The sequence below is a fragment of the Heloderma suspectum genome, chromosome 10 (assembly GCF_057233095.1).
Source record: "Heloderma suspectum isolate Gila_16-S chromosome 10, 16-S_ref, whole genome shotgun sequence".
Taxonomy (NCBI): domain Eukaryota; kingdom Metazoa; phylum Chordata; class Lepidosauria; order Squamata; family Helodermatidae; genus Heloderma; species Heloderma suspectum.
In genome coordinates, this window is record NC_139467.1 from 31,444,674 (window position 1) to 31,462,315 (window position 17,642).

Sequence of the window (17,642 nt, forward strand, 5' to 3'; positions counted from 1 at the left end):
GCCTCTGCAGTCAGGAGCTGGGGAAACTCTGGCCTCGCTCCTTCTGTATGCTCAGCTGCATTTGTCTTTCCTCTCCCCATCCAGACCCTCTAGCTTACGACCCCAAGCCGGACTCTGAGAACCTCCCCATCATAACCATCGACCCCGCATCCCCGCAGTCTCCGGAGTCCGTTGACCTGGTGAACGAGGCGCTGAAGGGGATGAGCCATCTCCCACCGTCCCCGGAGGAAGACGAGGATGAGGAAGGGCTGGTGATGCAAGTCAAAGAGCCTTCCTCTCCAGGCACGGATGACGTGTTCACCCCCGGAACCGGTGACAGTCCCAGCAACCAGCGGATCATGCGATGCCTGAGTGACCCTGGGCCTAGGCCCGACCCCGAAGAGGGGGAGCCCTTCATCCCCAAAGGGCAGTGAGCCCTGAGATGCACTACCAGACCTGACCTGTAGGGGGAGCTTCTTGCACGCACACACACACACACACTCTCTCTCTCTCTCTCTCTCTCTCTCTCTCACACACACACACACACACACATATATATATATATATATATATATCTCACAGGCTCTCTCCCCTCTTGCTTTCTTCTCTCTCTCTCTCTCTCTCTCTCTCTCTTTGCTCTTCATTTTGGAAGCTTTGCTAGGAGGTGAGAGAAAGCCCTCAGATGGAACACAGCTCATGCCAACTGGGCAGCTTTGCCAAGGAAGCAACAGGTAGAGCGGTTGATCCAAATTCCTTTTCCTGTGGTGGGAGGGAAGCCAGTCTCCACACGTCGAGAAGAGCATTTCCTCCAGGACAGGGGTGTCTTTTGCCCTGCTGCTGCTTTTTCCTGCCGTGCCAAGAGACTGCTTTCGTTTGGGCGCCTAAAACCTCTTGTGCATTTGCACATTGGAGAGCCGTCTTTTTGTTGTTGCTGTTGCTCTTTCCTGCAGACATGCACGGGCACACACACCCTCCAAGCACACCAGAAAAGCTGAGGGAATTATGTTTCATCTTGCATCACGTGTAGCGGAGCCTGTGGCCAGATGGTGTCTCATGTTGTGCCAGTCTCTCCCGCATTCTTGTGGACCTGACCACAGCGCAGGCGTGCTCGAGGCGAGTGGCGAAGCTGGATCTTCATGGGACGCTGCACACAGCTTTAATTCACCAGCTGTACTTTAGCTTGTCCTCTCCTCTGGCTGATCTTGGCCGTAACATACCTGTCAGCTGCTCCTCCTCCAAAGAGGGTCCTTGAAATCTCTGAGCCACGGGTGCTTTAAACCCAGTTGATTTTTTAATTTTATTTCTAGAGTGCTTCTGACTCAGAGGGAGTTCGGTATTGTGACATTTCAACGTTGCCTAGTGCCTCCACCCTCAACTCAGATGCCACACTTTTTTCTGACACTAGTTTCTAGTACAGGGTGATGGTTTGGGGGTTCCTCTTTAAATTCCATGAAGCCATAGATAAATTAGTCTCGCCTTTTCGACTTCCAAACCTTAAGGTCACCTGGTTTGTGTTGTGTTTTTCGATTAAGAGAAAATGAGCAGTTTGCTCCTTAGAACCTAACCTGTAAGTGTGATCTGACAATGAGGGCTGATCTTGTGCCAGGTTGGTGATCATGCGGGCAAGTTGGCATGAGGGCCCAGCTCCCGCTGCCCTTCTCCGCTACCCATCAGGTTTCACACAGCCACACATACAAGCCACCACCGCCTGCCTAATTCTACACGGCATACGGTCGCTCTACTAATCACCTCCTTCCCTGGAGTTACCCACTCCCTCATCATGGTCGAAATTACTTAAAAAGAACCCCCCATGCTCACTCAAAGAGCATTTTGTTGACCAAAGATGAATATGTGGTTGTACATATCTAATTGTTGCTTTATTTTTATTTTTTTTTAACACAGGGTATCTATTTCTTAAAAGGTGACAAATTATTCCCCACCAGGCACTGGGATGTCTGTAGAGAAGCTCACGCCACCTGCTCTGTCTGCGGGTCTAAATACTGCGCAAACACACGCACACCCTCTTCCCCTAGTGCAGGGTGGGCAACTTGTGGCCTCCAGATGTTGGGCTGCCACTCCCATAATCTCTCTCACCATTGGCTCTGCTGGCGAGGGCTGATGGGAGTTGCAGCCCAAGAACATCTGTTGCCCACCCCTGCTCTAGCGAGAAGCTTTAATCATCTTTTTTTTTCTGCCTATAAAGTGAGAGCATGGACTCTCCTTGGTTGCTGGGTTGGGCCTTAGCTTTTAGCAATATCTGATCCAGAGAAGTTCTAATCCCAGCCAGTTTTCTCTCCTTCCACAGACGCCTCTCCCAACAGGGACCCCCTCCAACCTCCGTTCTTTATCACACACTCCCTACTTGTCCTTCCCCAGTGGGCACCATCGCCTTTCTATAGAGGGTGCTGTTCTTCCCATGCCTCTTTCAGTCACCCATCCTGGGTTTCTTGGAACCTAGCCTCTGTCTCATTAGCCTGGGCTATAAAGCTCCGTCTCTATCCTTGCCCCTCCCCGCAATTGTATATTAGGAGATTGATTGATTGATTGAGGAGGCGTGTCATGATTATTCTACAACCAGCAGTAAATCCATCCTTGCAAGTGAAAGCAAGGCTTGAGTGTCTGGAAGTCGGAGGATTTCCGCCCCCCCCCCCCCCCGCTGTCCTGGGGTGGAGTAGCAGCTGGGCCATGAAGATAAAGTGTTGTCTACAGAACAAGCAGGTCACTTGAGCCCTACTCACACATTAGGGTTGAGTGTTTAATGAAGACACAAGCAGGAAGAGCAGGGATAAGTGAGGACGGCCTTCTGTAGCAGGGAGTCTTTCGTATTCCAGGAAAACCTACTTTACGCAGAGATAAAAAATATGGATACAAAAGACTCCCCGCTGCCAAAGTTTGGCATCAACATGGGGAGGGTGATGTGAACGGCGATGGGCGGGGGCGGGGTTAGCGTGCTCATCTTTCTCCCCTCTCCTGCGTTCATACTACTCTAAAACAGAATGCCTGAATAGGGCTGTGGTCAAAATGTGGATGGTACCACTCCAGATAGCAGGTACGGGAAGTGGCATGATTTAATGCTCCCCCGTATAGGGAAAAAAATGCTCTGCACATAGAAAACGAGTGTGTCAGGCAAGAGGGGTCTAGCCTAGCTTTTGCCCTACGATGATCTAGTTTTCTATATGTAGGGAGTTATATATGGGGGAGGATTCAGTCATCCCCCACCCTGCAGCCTGAAGTGGTATGGTCCACAGTTTGACCATGTGATCTGCCTCTTGTGTAGAGCAGCCCTTAGCCCAGGGGTGGGCAACATGTGGCCTTCCAGATGTTCTTGGACTGCATCTCCCATCAGCCCTAGCCAGCATAGTCAATGGTGAGGAATTCTGGGAGTTGCAATCCAACAACATCTAGAGGGCCACAAATTGCTCACCCCTGCCTTAGCCAAAGATGGCCTTCCTGTCCAGATGTTGCAGGGATTCCCTATTGCTTACACGCAAAGAAGATAGACTGTGAGGTTGCTTTTCTGTACATGGGGCCATCCCTTTTTAGCAGGGGTGGGCAACTTGTGGCTCTCCAGTTATTTTGGCCTACAACTTCCATTAGCCCTAGACAGCATAGCCAGTGGTGAGGGATCATGGGCGCTGTAGGCCAAAACATCTGGAGTTTTGGCCTACAAGGGTTGCCCACCCCTGCTTTATAGCATGTTGCAACATGGCTTGTCAAAAGAGAGTTGGTCCTGATTCCTGCTGTGTTTTGTTCTTCTGTCCTACACTGAACTGATCTCATATCTCGGTCCGGTTACTTCAGAGTGGGCTGATCTATTTATTTATACATTTGTTTGTGGTTATTAAGGTTGGGGGTGTGTTGTGCGTATGGCAGGGGAGAGTAAGGTAGAGGCTGCGTATATTTTGGTATCAGTTCTGCATTTTGGCTACCAAAGTCTGGATATTGTGAGTCTGTTATCAAGACATCGTTCAAGGACAGTGCCCTCTTACAGAGCCATGCTGGTGCCTGCTGATTTTTTCCAGTAGTTCTTAGACCTCCCCTCTGCCCTCCCTTGAAGGCGGCATTTCCTTTCTTTGCCCCTGTGCTGTGCCTTTTTAGCCATACAGTGTCTGCCTGCGCAAAATGGTGTTGTGGTTTGCTGCTCTGTTTGCCCGGCAACCGGGGGGCCCAGCCGGAAGGGCCGAGAGTTGGCCTGCCAGTTGTTCCATGCATGCTTCTCCATCTTTCCATCCAAGTAGCAACCAACCCCCAACCCCCCTCCAGCACCCTCACTCCATCAGAGGGGAAGAGCTGCAAGCAGCACAGGTAAGAGAGGGGATGAGCGGCAGAAAGGGGGCCCATCCGGCTTGCCCCCCCCCCATGACTCTGTGTATTCTCTATCTAACTTGGGTTTTGCCGTTATCTCTGCTTCAGACTGAGCAGGGGTCCAGTAATCCGCAGTAGCCTGTATTGTGCTTTTGTGTACAAACGCTCTGTCTCCAGCGAAGAGCGGTTAAAGCAATGACAAATATTGTATAAAAATATGTGTAAAGAGAGTCTTTTTACATAAATATTCTAATAAATGAATGTTTTAATTTTTAATGGCCTGTGATTATTCTTCTCTCTTCCCCACCCCACACCCCTTTCATTCTCATTTTTAACATTTTTTCCCCTACTGTAGATTCTAGGAAATATTGGTGCAACACAGGCTGGGTATCTTTGGTAACTTTTCAGAGATGAGGAGCCCTCTTTTCACACTTCCCTCCCTGTGTTCAATCCAGTAGTGCAACTAGATAATTTTAGACCCTGGACTTCATGGTCTTACAGGGAACTGCCTTTAGACCGCCCCAAAAAGTTTGGCAACACTGTTAAAACAATGAGTTTCTAAGCATGTGCAGAGTTTCATGTTTTAAACTCAATTTATCATGGCACCATCATGACTACAGGAATAGAATTGTGTTTGCGTTGGCTGTCCTGATACTAAAAACATACATACATTGCGGAGTAAGCGCTATTTTGTTGTAGAAGGGGATAATGTATTTTTAAAGTAAAAATAGCAAAATGAGCATCAATAAGCATGTGCTCACTTGGCCGGCCAGCCCCTAACAAAACACTTAAAAATAAGAGAGTGGATGCTGTGGCAACAGGAGCCACTGTGGCACAGTGGCTAGAGTGTTGGACTGGGCCTTGGGAGGTCCGGGTTCTAGTCCCCACTCTGCCACGGAAGCTCACTGGGTGACTTTGGGCCAGTAACTGACTCTCAATCTAATCTATGTCACAGAGTTGTTGCAAGGATAAAATGGAGAGGAGGAGGACCATGTAAGCTGCCTTGGGTTCCTTGCAAGAGGAGAAAGGTGGGATATAAATATTATTAATAATAATAATAATAAATGAGCATCAGCCCTGGTAGGCACAGGCACGACCGCGCCAGCCCAGATGCTGACACCTGTCTGTTTTGCCATGTCCTCATCCTCTGCCGCTCATTGGGGGTGGGGGTGCTGGGCTGGGCTGGGCTGTGGGCCCCTGGACTTCAGCCTTAAGGTACTCCCACTACACCATTGGTTCAATCAATCCATGGAGGGGAATGGAGTTGTGCTGGATGGACATCAGCCCCTGATCTTTGACAATGAATCAAAGGTGAGAATGGAGCCTATAAGCCAAGCTAAGTAGGACTAGGCTCAACTGATGAAGGACTTGACCTAGGAGAGGCTGACAACAGTGATAAAGCACATCTGGGAGAGATGCCAGGTAGCCAAATTGACAGGGTGTGGCCATAGAGAGGTGTGGCCTCAGCATCCAAAGGATACAAGGAATGGAAGTGGGAAGGAGAAGGAGATGGCTGTGAAAAAGAAACTGGGGAAAGAAGTCAGAGAGGACAGGCCTCTACATTGAGGAGTGGGACACTCGGAGGCCCAGCCAAGCTAGAGCACAAAGCAGAAGGAAAAGGAACTAAACAAAGGCCTGAGTGGAAAGTAGCTGCAGTAAGGTGTGTGTGGTCAGAGAACTGGGGAAAAAGCACAGGGGATGCACACATATTCACCGAGCATGTGGGTGATAAGGTGAGAAGAGGCCTAGCAATGTGGTTTTCCAGAAAATGTTAAAGTGGCCAGTATAGGGCCGTGGTGGCTTAGTGGTTAAGACGCCGAACTGCAGACTGGAAGGTCGGCAGGTCAGCAGTTCGAGACCTGAGTGCTGCGTGACGGAGTGAGCTCCCGTCTTCAGTCCCAGCTCCTGCCAACCTAGCAGTTCGAAAGCAAGAAATTGCAAGTAGATAAATAGGTACCGCCTCGGCGGGAAAGGTAACAGCGCTCCGTGCACCTCGGTGTTCAGTCATGCCGGCCACATGACCACGGAAGCGTCTTCGGACAGCACTGGCTCTTCGGCTTAGAAACGGGGATGAGCACCGCACCCTAGAGTCGGGCATGACTGGTTGGGGACACCTTTACCTTTATAGGTTAGAATCTGATTTAGCACATTTTTATAACATCAGAACATACGAGCCCTGCTGGATCAGACCAAAGGCCTATCTGGTTCAGCAGTCTGTCCATGGAGCGGCCAACCAGATGCCTGTGGGAAGCCCACAGGAAGGACATGAGGGCATCACCATCTCTTTCTCATGTTCCCCAGCTGCTGGTATCGAGAGGGATACTGCCTCTGATACTGGAAGTAATATACAGCCATCAGGACTAGTAGCCATTGATAGCCTTCTCCAGGAATTTGTCTAGCCCCCTTTTAAAGCCATCCAAATTGGTGACCATCACTAAGTCTTGTGGTAGCAAATTCCATAGTTTGACTATGGGTGGTGTGAAGAGGTCCTTCCTTCTATCTGCCCTGAATCTCCCACCAATCAGCTTCATGGGATAACCCCAGGTTCTAGTACTGTGAGAGAGGGAGAAAAATGACTCCCAATCCACTTTCTCCACACCATCTATAATTGTATACACCTCTATCATGTCCCCCTACTTAATCAGCTTTTTTTTCTAAGCTAAAAAGCTAGAAGCAAGGTAACCCTTCCTCAGAGAGGAGGAGTTCCATCCTCTTGATCATTTTGGCTGCCTTTTTCTGACCTTTTGAGTGAGATAGTATGCAAACAAGCAAGTAAAAGTCCATCATGCTAGATTTATACACTATATAAATATCCAGAGCGGTATTTTTTCCAATAGGCAAAAGCAGCTGAACTGAAGTGACTTGACTGAGGAAAAACTAAATAAATAAAATGAAGTGCATTTAATGTGAGATGCAATGCAACAATCCAATGCATATCTACTCAGAGGTAAGACCCACTGAATTCAATGGGCCTTCCTCCCTGGGATATGTGTGTGTAGCCTTCGAAGTAAAGCACCAAATATAACATAGAAACATAGAATAGTAGAATCATAGAATAGTAGGGTTGGAAGGGGCCTACAAGGCCATCGAGTCCAACCCTCTGCTCAATGCAGGAATCCAAGTCAGAGCATCCCTGACAAATGGCTGTCCAGCCTCGTCTTGAATGCCTCCAGCGTGGGAGAGCCCATCACGTCCCTAGGGAATTGGTTCCATTGTCCTATTGCTCTAACAGACAGGACATTTTTCCTGATGTTCAGCCGGAATTTGGCTTCCTGTAACTTGAGTCCGTTATTCCGTGCCCTGCATCGAGAAGAGATCCTGGCCTTCCTCTCTGTGACAACCTTTCAAGTACTTGAAGGGTGCTATCATATCTCCCCTCAGTCTTCTCAAGGCTAAACATGCCCAGTTCTTTCAGTCTCTCATAGGGCTTGGTTTCCAGTCCCCTGACATCTTTGTTGCCCTCCTCTGAACCCTCTCCAGCTTGTCTGCATCCTTCTTAAAGTGCAGTGCCCAGAACTGGACACAGTACTCTAGATGAGGCCTAACCAGTGCTGAGTAGAAGGGAACTAGTATTTCCCTGGATTTGGAAGCTATGCTTCTATTAATGCAGCCCAAAAGAGCATTGGCCTTTTTTGCAGCCACATCAAATTGTTGGCTCATATTCAGCTTGCGATCAACAACAATTCCAAGATCCTTCTCACGTGTAGTGTTGTTGAGCCACGTATCCCCCATCTTGTAACTGTGCATTTGGTTTATTTTTTCTATCCCTATTAAATTTCATTCTGTTGTTTTCTGCCCAGTGCTCCAGTCTATCAAGATCACTTTGAATTTTGTTTCTGTCTTCCGAGGTGTTAGCTATCCCACCCAATCTTGTGTCATCTGCAAATTTGATCAGCATTCCCTGCACCTCCTCCTTCAAGTCATTAATAAAAATGTTCAAGAGCACTGGGCCCATGACTGAGCCCTGTGGTACCCCGCTTGTTACCTCTCCCCAGTTTGAGAAGATAAGCACTCTTTGAGTCCGATTCTGTACCCAACTGTGGATCCACCTGATCGTTGTTTCATCTAGCCCACTTTGAGCTAGTTTGCTCATCAGGATATCATGGGGCACTTTGCCAAAAGCTATGCTGAAGCTGAGGTATATTATGTCCACAGCATTCCCACAGTCCACAAGGGAGGTTACCTGATCAAAAAATGAGATCAGATTCGTCTGGCAGGATTTGTTCTTGACAAATCCATGTTGGCTTCAAGTAATCACTGCATTGTTTTCAAGGTGCTGCCAGATGGATTGCTTTAGAATCTGCTCCAGAATTTTCCCAGGGATTGATGCCAAACTGACTGGTCTGTAGTTCCCAGGTTCCTCCTTTTTACCCTTTTTGAAGATAGGGACAACATTAGCCCTCCTCCAGTCCTCTGACACTTCCCCTGTCCTCCATGATTTCTCAAACAGAATAGACAGCAGTTCTGAGAGTTCTTCTGCTAGTTCCTTTATTACTCTAGGATGCAGTTCATCTGGCCCTGGAGATCTGAACTCATTCAAAGTAATTAGGTGTTCCTTGACCATATGCCTTTCGATCTCAAGCTGTAATCCTGCCCCTTCAGCCTGTACTTCGCCTTTGTCAGGCGGGGTCATAGACCCTCTTTTGGGAGAAGACTGAGCCAAAGTAGGTATTAAGCACTTCTGCCTTTTCTTTGTCATCTGTTATCATTTAGCCATCCTTATTTAACAGCTGAACCACCATTTCTTTCCTCTGTCTTTTACTATGTACGTATCTGAAGAAAGCCTTTTTGTTGCTTTTAGCATCCCTCGCTAGCCTCAGCTAGTTCTCAGCTTTAGCCTTCCTGACGCTATCCCTGCAATTCTGTGCTACCTGCCTGTACTCTTCCTTTGTTGGTTGGCCTTCTTTCCACTTCCTATATGTGTACTTTTTTGTTTTCAGGTCATCTCTTAGCTTTTTATGAAGCCACATTGGCTTCTTCTGTTGTCTTCCGCCTTTCTTGTTGAAATTGTTTGTAATTGTGCCTTGAGAATTTTCTTTTTTAAAAACTCCCACTCATCTTGGACTCCTTTTCTTGTTAGAGTCGCTTGCCATGGGACCTTGCTTGTCATTGTTCTGAGTTTATTAAAACCAGCTTTCCTAAAATCCAGGGTACGCATTTGGCTATACTCGGCTTTTGCTTCCTTTAGAACCGTGAACTCAAGTATAACATGGTTGCTTTCCCCCAGAGTTCCTGTAACTGCTACTTTGCCTACTAAGTCATCTGTGTTGGTTAGGATCAAGTCAAGAATAGCCGATCCTCTAGTTCCTACCTCTACTTTCTGTAGGAGGAAGTTATCCGCCACACAAGTCAGGAATTTCCTGGAGGGGCCATGTTTTGCAGAATTTGTCTCCCAACAGATATTGGGGGAATTGAAGTCCCCCATTAGTACTAGATCATGTTTCCTTGAAACATTGGCAATTTGCTTTTCAAAAGTTTCATCCTCGTCTTCACCTTGATTGGGTGGCCGGTAGTAGACTCTGACCACCATGTTCCTTTTATTCTTTGCTGCATTTATTTTAACCCAGATGCTCTCGATGGGGCTACCAAGCTCATCCGCCTGTATTTCTGTGCAGAGATAAGTATTTTTAACATACAGTGCAACCCCACCTCCCTTTCTGTTCCTCCTGTTCTTTTTGAACAAGTTATATCCTTCAATTGCTGCATTCCAATCATGAGAGTCATCCCGCCAAGTCTCAGTTATACCTATCAAGTCATAATTTCCCTCTTGTATTAAGAGTTCAAGTTTGTTCTGTTTGTTTCCCATACTCTGGGCATTAGTATATAGACATCAAAGACCATGTGCTTCATGGTCTGGCTTTCTTCCTACACGTTTGTGAAGACTATTATTGGGCACTATTAGAGCTGTTCTCTCCCTTGCGGTGCATGAGCCTTCGTCCATTGTTACCCCCAACTTTACGTCTCCCTTCCCCGTAGGATTCAGTTTAAAGCCCTCCTGATGAAGTTCTTCATGCTGTTGCCAAACACATTCTTCCCAGCCTGTGTGAGGTGCAACCCGTCCCTTGCCAACAGTCCATCTTCCAGGAATTATAGCCCGTGGTCCTAGAATCCAAATCTCTCTCATCGGCACCACCTTCATAGCCAGTCATTCACCCCGAGTATTTTTCTTTCCCTTTCTGTCCCTCTTCTAACTACTGGAAGGATGGATGAGAAAACTATCTGGGCCCCAAAGTTCTTGAGTTTCCTTCCCAAAGCTTCAAAGTCTGACGTGATTTCTTCGTAGCTCCACTTGGTGGTATCATTTGTTCCCACATGGATGAGAAGAAAGGGATACTCGTCAGTGGGCTTTATGAGTGCAGGCAACCCTTCAGTCACATGTCTAATTCGTCCTCCCGGGACACAGCATACCTAGCGAGTCCACAGGTCTTTGCAACATACTTGGGTTTTGATCCCACGCAGCAAGGACTCTCCCACTACTACTCCTCTTCTCTTCTTGTTGTTGTAGGCCTTGGTTTCATCGCCTCTGCTTGGCTGACCTTCAGCCTCTTGCTCCCTCTCATGCAGGTTCCCCTGTAATTCTCCCTCTGCAGGCTGTCCTCCAGTCTCATCTTCACATACCTGGAAATGGTTCCCTAGTTCCACTGCCTCCACTGGTGCCCAGTGTCTTCTAGTTCTTCTGCTCCTAACTGTCACCCTTTTCCAAGGAGTATCCTCTACTTCATTTTTCCTCACCTCAGCAGTTTCCTCTTCTGCCTCAGCTTGCTGTTTCTCTTCTAACTTCTGTTCTTCACTTTGCTGCTGTAGTTCCACCATTCTGTCCAAGAACTCTTCGTGTTCTCTTATTCCCTGGAGGGTCGACATTCGCCGCTCTAGTCCTCTTACTTTTTCTTCCAGCAGCGTGATCAACTTGCACTTGTTGCAGGTGTAGGCCATGTTGTTCTCAAGCAAGAAAACAAACATGGCACACACCTTGCAGGTCACCACCACTGGAGAGTCTTGTCCTTCCATAGTCTCTTTTCCCTTTTTGTGTCTAGCTTCCTGGTTGTTCTAGAGTAGCCTGTGCCTGGTCCTCTACTCACTCTTTGCCTTTGTCTCTTCTGCCACTGCAGCTCCCCTGGCCAACTCCTGTTTGCTCCCCCTGTTTGCTCGCTCTGATCGCTCACTCTCTCGGAGCTTGCTTCCTTCTGTAGTCCCTAGACCAGCTGGAGCAGCTTCCTCTGCTCTGCTCAGCTAGGAAGCGGGAAACAGACATATGTGAATGTAACATGTAACCCATGAAGCTGATTGGTGGGAGATTCAGGACAGATAAAAGGAAGTCCTTCTTCACACAGCGCAGAGTTAAACTGTGGAATCTGCTACCACAGGATGTAGTGATGGCCACCAATTTGGATGGCTTTAAAAGGAGGTTGGACAAATTCCTGGAGGAAACGGCTATCAATGGTTACTAGTCCTGATGGCTGTGTGCTACCTCCAGTGCCAGAGGCAGTGAGCCTATGTACACCAGTTGCTGGGGAACATGGGTGGGAGGGCGCTGTTGCGCTCATGCCCTGCTTGTAGGTTCCTGGTCGACAGCTGGTTGGCCACCGTGTGAACAGAGTGCTGGACTAGATGGATCCTTGGCCTGATCCAGCAGGGCTCCTCGTATGTTCTTATCTTTTTATTAGATTACTTGTAAATCAGAACCTCTTTCAGCCCGAGGGTCAAACTGCATTTTGGGGGTAGTTTTCAGGGGCCGCATTCCAGAGATGGGTAGGGGCAGAGCCAAAATATCAGCCTATTTTAGCTTGCTTTAGGAGGAGAGGCATGTCAGCCTTTTAGAATGGAGAATAAACTGCACAAATGCTGTGGAGCCACCCAATGGTCAGTGGCTTGGTGAAAGGGGGAGGAGCCAGGGGAAAGGGACCTAGCTATTTGGGGACCCCAGAGATATGAATTTGGTCTCCAGACCAGAGATTCTGCACCCGTCTTGTAAACATTTTAAGACATGACAATTCAATAGAATTAATTAATTAATTACATTTCTGTACCACCCAGTACAGAAGCTCTCTGGGAGGTTCACAAAAATTAAAACTGCAAAGTGTAGAGTAAAAACAATATAAAATATAAAAGCTTAAAACTACAGTATAAAAATACAACCAGAATGAAACCCAGCAGCAGTGCAGAGATTTGAAATACAGTAACAAATTTAAAACAGCAACGTTAAAAGACTAAAATGCTAAAATGCTGGGAAAATAAAAAGGTCCTCTTCAACTGGCACCGAAAAGAGTACAACGTAGGCGGCAGGCGAACCTCCCTAGGGAGCTCCCACAGCAGGGGTGCCACAGTAGAAAAGGCCCTCTTCCTGGTAGCTACCCACCTCACTTCCTTTGGCAGGGCTCCTGGAGAAGGACTCCTGAAGATGATCTTAGGGTCTGGGCAAGTATACATGAGACGAGGCGATCCTTCAGATAACCTGGCCCCAAGCCATTTAGGGCTTTGAATGTTAATACCAGCACTTTGAATCGGGCCTGGAAATGGACTGGCAGCCAGTGCAGCTGGAAAAGTACTGGCATGATATGATCACATTGGCCAGTCCCTGTCAACAAATCAATCTCACTGCCCTCTTTTGGATCAGCTGAAATTTCTGGACCGTTTTCAAAAGCCACCACACATATAACACACTGCAGTAATCCAGACAAGAGGTTATCAGAGCATGAATAACTGTAGCTAGGCTATCTCTGTCCAGATAAGGGCGTAGTTGATATATCAACCTAAGCTGATAAACGGTGCTCCATGCCACTGAGTCCACCTGTGCCTCAAGTGACAGTTCTGGGTCCAAGAGCACCCCCAAACTATGAATGTGGTCCATTAGGGGGAGTGCAACCCCCTCCAGGAGAAATTGAACATCAGTTAGCTGGGCAGATGAACCACCTACTAACAGTACCTTCATCTTGTCTGGACTGAGTCTCAATTTATTGACCCTCATCCAGTCCATTACTGCACCCAGGCGCTGATTCAGAACCACCACTGCCTCACTTGGATTTCTACATTATTAATTTGCTGGGGAGGGAAGGGAAGGGAAGGAGTAGCATGCCCAAAGAACTCTGCAATATATTCCTGGGGCAGTTACCAGAAAAAAAAAATGCAAATTTTAACTTTGAACCAGCATGATTATGATTATGATTACGATTACCATTATTATTGTTGTTGTTATGTCATTTCTATATAGGCTCTCTGGGTGGTTCAGAACAATTCACAAGAAAATACAAAAAATACATTATAAACATTGTAATTACACTGCATCCATACAATTCAATCCATGAATTATATCCATTCATTATGTTACTAATTTGATTTTGTGAAACAATGCATTAGAAATGTAATAAATAATAAATAATAATAATTTTTAGAAATTGACATTTTCCCATTGTATAATTTGTTGTTGTTCAGTCATTAAGTCGTGTCCGACTCTTCGTGACCCCATGGACCATAGCACGCCAGGCCTTCCTGTCCTCCGCTCTCTCCCAGAGCATGCTCAAGTCCATATTCATTGCATCAGTGATGCTATCTAGCCATCTCATCCTCCGCTGTCCCCTTCTCCTTTTGCCTTCAATCTTTCCCAGCATCAGGGTCTTTTCCAGAGAGTTTTCTCTTCGCATTAGGTGGCCAAAATATTGGAGCTTCAGCTTCAGTTTCTGTCCTTCCAATGCGCACTCAGGGTTGATTTCCTTTAGGGTTGACTGATTTGACCTCCTTGCAGTCCAGGGGACTCGTAAGAGTCTTCTCCAGCACCACAGTTCGAAAGCATTAATTCTTCGGCGCTCAGCCTTCCTTATAGTCCAGCTCTCACAGCCATATGTTGCTACTGGGAAAACAATAGCTCTGATTATACGAATCTTTATTGGCAAGGTGATGTCTCTGCTTCTTACTATGCTGTCTAGGTTTGCCATAGCTTTCCTCCCAAGGAGCAAGCGTCTTTTAATTTCATGGCTACAGTCACCATCTGCGGTGATCTTGGAGCCCAAGAAAATAAAATCTGTCACTGCTTCCATTTCTTCCCCTTCTATATGCCAGGACGTGATGGGGCCAGATGCCATGATCTTAGTTTTTTTAATGTTGACTTTCAAACCAGCTTTTGCACTCTCCACTTTCACCCTCAACAAGAGGCTCTTTAGATCCTCTTCGCTTTCTGCCATTAGGGTGGTATCATCTGCGTATCTGAGGTTGTTGATAATTCTCCCAGCAATCTTAATTCCGACCTGTGATTCATCCAACCCAGCGTTTCTCATGATACACTCTGCATATAAATTAAATAAGCAGGGCGACAATATACAGCCTTGTCATACTCCTTTCCCAATTTTGAACCAATCGGTTGTTCCATGTCTGGTTCTTACTGTTGCTTCTTGACCCTCATACAGGTTTCTCAGGAGACAGGTAAGGTGGTCTGGTACTCCCATCTGTTGAAAAATTTGCCACAGTTTGTTGTGATCCACACTATCAAAGGCTTTAGCATAGTCAATGAAGCAGAAATAGACGTTTTTCTGGAATTCTCTTGCTTTCTCCGTGATCCAACGAATGTTGGCGATTTGATTTCTAGTTCCTCTGCCTCTTCGAAACCCAGCTTGTACTTCCGGTAGTTCTCGGTTCACATACAGCTGAAGCCTAGCTTGTAGGATTTTGAGCATCACCTTGCTGGCATGTGAAATGAGTGCAATTGTACGGTAGTTTGAACACTCTTTGGCATTGCCCTTCTTTGGAACTGGAATGTAAACTGACTACCTTTTCCAGTCTTGTGGCCACTGTTGAGTGTTCCAAATTTGTTGACATATTGAGTGCAGCACTTTAACAGCATCATCTTTTAGGATTTTAAATAGCTCAGCTGGAATACTGTCATCTCCGCTAGCTTTGTTGTTACTAATGCTTCCTAAGGCCCACTTGACTTCACTCTCTAGGATGTCCAGCTCAAGTTCAGTGACCGCACTATCATGGCTATCAGGGACATTCAGATCTTTCCTGTATAGTTCTTCTGTGTATTCTTGCCACCTCTTCTTAATCTCATCTGCTTCTGTTAGGACCCTGCCTTCTTTGTCCTTTATCATGCCCGTCTTTGCACAAAACGTTCCCTTGAGATCTCCAATTTTCTTGAAGAGATCTCTAGTCTTTCCCATTCTGTTGTTTTCCTCGATTTCTTCGCATTGTTCATTTAAAAAGGCCTCCTTGTCTCTCCTTGCTATTCTCTGGAACTCTGCATTCAGTTGGCTATATCTTCCCCTTTCTCCCTTGCTTTTTGCTTCCCTTCTTTCCTCAGCTACTTGTAAAGCCTCATCAGACAGCCACTTTGCTTTCTTTTTCTTTGGGATGGATTGAGTTGCTGCCTCCTGAACAATGTTACGGACCTCCGTCCATAGTTCCTCAGGCACTCTGTCTATCAGGTCTAATCCCTGAAATCTATTCCTCACCTCCACTGTATATTCATCAGGGATATGATTTAGGTCATACCTGAACGGTTTAGTGGTTTTCCCGACGTTCTTCAATTTAAGCCGAAATTTTGCAAGAAGCAGCTCATGATCTGAGCCACAGTCAGCTCCAGGTCTTGTTTTTACTGACTGTATAGAGCTTCTCCATCTTTGGCTGCAAAGGACATAATCAATCTGATTTCGATATTGACCATCTGGTGATGTCCATGTGTAGAGTCGCCTCTTGTGCTGTTGGAAAAGCGTGTTTGCTATGATCAGCATGTTCTCTTGACAAAACTCTATTAGCCTTTGTCCTGCTTCATTGTATAATAGGGTTATTGTTTTTCTGGAAATCCCACATTACTGTTTGGAGGCTTTTTTTTATATTATTTACATTGTGTCCAGGCTGTTTTTCCAATACAATTTCCCAAAGCATTGTTCAGAATTTAAAATATCAATAGAAATTGCATAACACAACACAAAACTAAAGTGAATGTTGGCTTTCACTGTTGATTTTTAGCCTTGTTTTACATTGAAGTGGCAAATAAAAAGTTGAATTCAGTCATCAAAGGGGCCTGGAGGACTTCCTGGGGGAATCATCTTTTGGTGAGGCACCATTACTGAAAAGGCCCTTCCTCTTAACATAGCAGAGCTTCCCCCGTTCCTATATAGTGGGGATGGGGGGAGACCTGTAGCCTTCCAGATGTTGTTGGACTTGAGCTCCAAAAATTTCCAACCACGGTAGCCAGGGATGATGGGAGTTGTAGTCCCAGCAACATTTGGAGGGCCACAAGTTTCTCTCCCCTGCTCAACAGCAACTGTTCCCAATTTTGGGGCTCGAATTGTTGCTGGACTGCAACCCTCCATCATCTGTGATAATTGGCTGTACTGGCCAGGGATGATTGGAGCTGTAGCCAACAACATCTAGGAGACCCATGGTTGGGAAAGGCTGCTCTGCAGGAATAATCATCTGTAAAAAACACAAACATAAACAGCCATATTGTCAAAGCTTAAAACTGGGTCGCCCCAGAGAAGTTGCCAGAAATCACACGATTACCACTAGGTGGCAACCTTCCTCCTTGTATTGTTAATCCAGCAAGTCTGAACATGGGCACGTATGGGAATTTCGTTTCTGTTCGCAAATCAAACTAATATGTTGCATTTGCAACCCTGAACAAGCAGGAACACTTTTTTTTTTTGTTTTTGAGAAATTGGGTTTTTTTTAAAAAAAATGCGCACTTTGAAATGTGCGCTTTCTAAATCATGGAGGAGCCTCCATAGCTACAGGATTCCCCACCCCCCATGGCTTGACAAGTGACAGACAGCACAGCAAGGGGGATGGTGGCAGTGGAGGCTGGTGGCTCCAATATTAGTGGGGTGGTGAATCCACTCCGGGTTTCAGTCAGAACTCTAAAAGAGCCATCCTTTAGAGGTGCGGAAGTTTCAGCTATTGAGTGGTATAGAAATGAAATATGTAAATCATACAAACGCTTCTCAATGACCTTTTTATGTTCAGAGACATCCCCCACCCCCACCCCTTTACAGTGGGTGAGCATTCACTAAAAATGCAACTCTCCATCTGCGGACAAATGTGGTACTGTCTAGGAAAAGAATTACATTCCGTTGAATATATGACCTGCTGCGAACGCCGACAACTTGGGCTGGGTCTCCTCGTTCCCATTCCTGCATGGAAGAGGGGTTACAAATGAACCAGAACATCCCATGTTTATTGCAGGGGTGGGCAGCGTATGACCCTCCAGATGTTTTGGCCTACAACTCCCATCAGCCCTAGCCCACATAGGCAATGATGAGGGATCGTGGGAGTTGTATGTGAAAACATCTGGGGGGCACCCAGGCTGCCCAGCCCACGTTAGCGGGTCACAGGGATCTTCTTGAAGCAATGCCAGAGCTCTCGGCCTCTGT

General features: G+C 46.7%; 1 protein-coding gene and 1 long non-coding RNA gene across 2 annotated transcripts in view; one reads left to right on the forward strand and one right to left on the reverse strand.

Annotated features, from left to right (window-relative positions):
* SLC9A1 (solute carrier family 9 member A1) overlaps positions 1-3,679 on the forward strand; it is a 128,074-nt gene extending 124,395 nt beyond the window's left edge. The window contains exon 12 of the mRNA XM_084815777.1: positions 85-3,679. Coding sequence (XP_084671903.1) covers positions 85-413 — 329 coding nt within the window. The 3' untranslated portion in view covers positions 414-3,679. The remainder of the gene's footprint in view (positions 1-84) is intronic.
* Positions 1-17,642, reverse strand: part of LOC146338049 (uncharacterized) — a 99,043-nt gene that overhangs the window by 1,179 nt on the left and 80,222 nt on the right. The window lies entirely within an intron of this gene.